This window comes from Ipomoea triloba, chromosome 13, assembly GCF_003576645.1.
Source record: "Ipomoea triloba cultivar NCNSP0323 chromosome 13, ASM357664v1".
Classification (NCBI taxonomy): Eukaryota; Viridiplantae; Streptophyta; class Magnoliopsida; order Solanales; family Convolvulaceae; genus Ipomoea; species Ipomoea triloba.
Genome location: NC_044928.1, coordinates 22,519,028 through 22,521,704, shown reverse-complemented (window position 1 = coordinate 22,521,704; position 2,677 = coordinate 22,519,028). Strand labels below are relative to the sequence as shown.

At 33.4% G+C, this 2,677-nt stretch overlaps 1 protein-coding gene across 1 annotated transcript in view; it reads right to left on the bottom strand.

Moving 5' to 3' along the window:
* Window positions 1-2,205, bottom strand: part of LOC116001648 (isoflavone reductase homolog) — a 4,302-nt gene extending 2,097 nt beyond the window's left edge. The window contains exons 1-2 of the mRNA XM_031241544.1: window positions 1,800-2,205; window positions 579-819 (exon numbers count right to left, since the gene is read on the bottom strand). Of these exons, the coding sequence (XP_031097404.1) occupies window positions 579-819; window positions 1,800-2,147 (589 nt within the window). The 5' untranslated portion in view covers window positions 2,148-2,205. The remainder of the gene's footprint in view (window positions 1-578; window positions 820-1,799) is intronic.
* Between the last annotated feature and the right edge of the window lie 472 nt (window positions 2,206-2,677).

The window sequence follows — 2,677 nt, the reverse complement described above, 5'->3', positions numbered from 1 at the left end:
TTTTTTTTTTTTTTTTTTTTTTTTTTTTTTTTTTTTTTTTTTTTTTTAATAATCTTTGTGTTATGCGTTTTTGTGTCTTATGTTATGCAATTTTATGCCTTAAGAATATTGATTTTGTACCTGAACTAAAGTAAATATAAAACATGTGTATGCGTCTTCTGTGTCTCATGTTATGCAATTCTATACCTTAAGCGTATGGATTATCTAGCTAAAATAGATTAGTAGTTGTGTAACACAACATATTGCGTCTTATTTTACAAATTTATGTTTTGTATTATGAAATTATGTACCTATACGATATAAATTATCTACATAAATAAGATTTGAGAATAAGTAAATATATAACATGTGTATGTGTTTTGTGCTGTGAGTGTTTGTGTCTCGTGTTATGAAATTCTGTATCTTAAGAATATTGATTCTGTACCTAGAATAAATTAAAATTTGTGTTAAAACACGAGAAACAGGTAACTACAGAATCTGTTAAAACTTAAATATCAAAACGACATCGTTTTGATCCAAGGTCCACGATATAAATAGAAAATGAAAAGGAATTGATTTGAAGTATGTAGTTGGAGTACCTTTGGCATTGCCATCTCCATAGATGCAAACTTTGTGTTTTGGAGGAAGGAGGGTGCCAAGTTGAGAGAGGTTGGGACAAAAATAGCCAGCAAAGCAATTAGCAGAAATGTAAGTGTAGGGAATATTGGCTTCTTCTATTGCCTTTCTGATCTCCATTTTCTCATCAAATGTAACCCTTCCTGGTTCAAGTGCATGCCCCATTCTTGCTGGATCCATGCCGAATTCCGAAGGAAGGAAACGCTACAAAAATATATACATTTATTCACTTTTAAGCAATACCCACAATACATGACTTCTCACTTTCACCCTGCATGTGTCTGTTATTAATATATTATGTGCGAGTAATTAACCAATTATGAGCTTTCAATTTATTTACAAACACATAATTTATTAACTGAAAGACATATAATATGTTAACTGGCAACACATAATTTTTAGATCAGAGTTCATAATGCAAAATCAACCTTAATCCATGATATAACAATTGCATCTAGTGACATTTGACAACATCAACAAGTAATATGTGGGATTATATTCTTAACAACTTACAACTCCTAATTTATTGCTTTTATGTATGCATTATTCTTATAATAACTGCTTTTACGTCTATGTAAATTTAATTCAGTTTAATGAAAAAAAAAGAGTTTTAATAATATAATGGTAAATGAGTAAATACCAATTTTGGTCGGGTATTAGTAAAATGACAATTTTGATTCACATTTAATTTCTACCAATTTTTATCCATAATTATTATTTTAGTACCAATTTTCATCCATGACTATTGTTTTAGTGTCAAAATTCATCACGCCGGTCACTCTTTTGTTTAAGACATGCTTAAATATGAAATTATTAAGGATATTTTTGTCATTTTAAAATTAAGATTCAAGGGATTTAAGCCCAAAGATCGATCCTAATTTGTAGTTCACCTTCTCAAATTAAAGTAGGATGCATGGGGAGGAGAATTGCGAATTGAGATCGGTCTTAGGGCTTAAATCTTTTTATTCATGCTCAAATTGGAATCTTAAGTTGAAAATGACGAAAATACCCTTAAAATTTTTAAATTTCGGCCTGTCTTATATGGAGGGGTAACTATCGTAATAAGTTTCGACATTAAAGCAATAGTTGTAAATGAAAAAATTGACAGGAATTAAACATGTAGGCCAAAACTGTCATTTTGCTAAAAATACTTAGTGTTTGGTGAATGGTAAATAACAACTAACCTTGATATTGCCGGCTTCTTTGATAGCATCAACAAGCTTTCGCTGCAGGAGAATGTTGTGGCTGCGGAAATGCACTCCCGACATGGTGCATATAACCACGTCCACTTCCTTCACCGCGTCCACTAGGCTCTGGTGGTCGTCAAACGACGCCTCCACCAACCTCGCCCCTTGCTCCTTAAACGACAACAACATTTGGAGCTTGTCGATGTCGAGCCCAATTTGGGGGCGCAACAGCACGTGCGTTGTGTGGCCTTGGGCTAAACTGGCCTTCACTATTCTCCTCCCAATGTACCCCGTCCCACCCACAATAAGAACCTGACTCTTTCCCATCTTCCCCGACTCTCCCATGCCTAGGCTCTAAGCTTCTTAATTTGCCTTAGCTTCTGTGGGTTTCAAAACTATAATAACTATCCAATCTTTATATAGAGTTTTGTCATCTGAGGGCAAATTATTGTCATCATCTGAGGGGGTTGGCCGGTTAGAACAACGTAATACCAAGTTGTCCTTTGAATTGAAGTTTGTGATAGCACTACTTTGAAGTTTTCTTTTTCATTTTTCTTTTATTTTAAATAATGCTACTCTTGTTTTCAAAAAAATAAAAAAATAATGCTACTCTTCTTTCATGGTATATTTATCTAAATAAAATTCTTTTTATCTATTGGTTACCTTAAATTGGTTGACCTCACTTAAAGATTAACAAATTAATTTTTATTAATTAAGCATAGAAGAGATTCACCAAATCTTGCAATAGTTATACCATGAACCATGGTCCACAATGCATTGTGAACCATGGATCATGACTGATACTGCAGTTGTGTGGAAATGATACTGCAGTTGTGTTGAAAGGAAATTGCAGTTGCGCGGAACAGAGGCCGTGT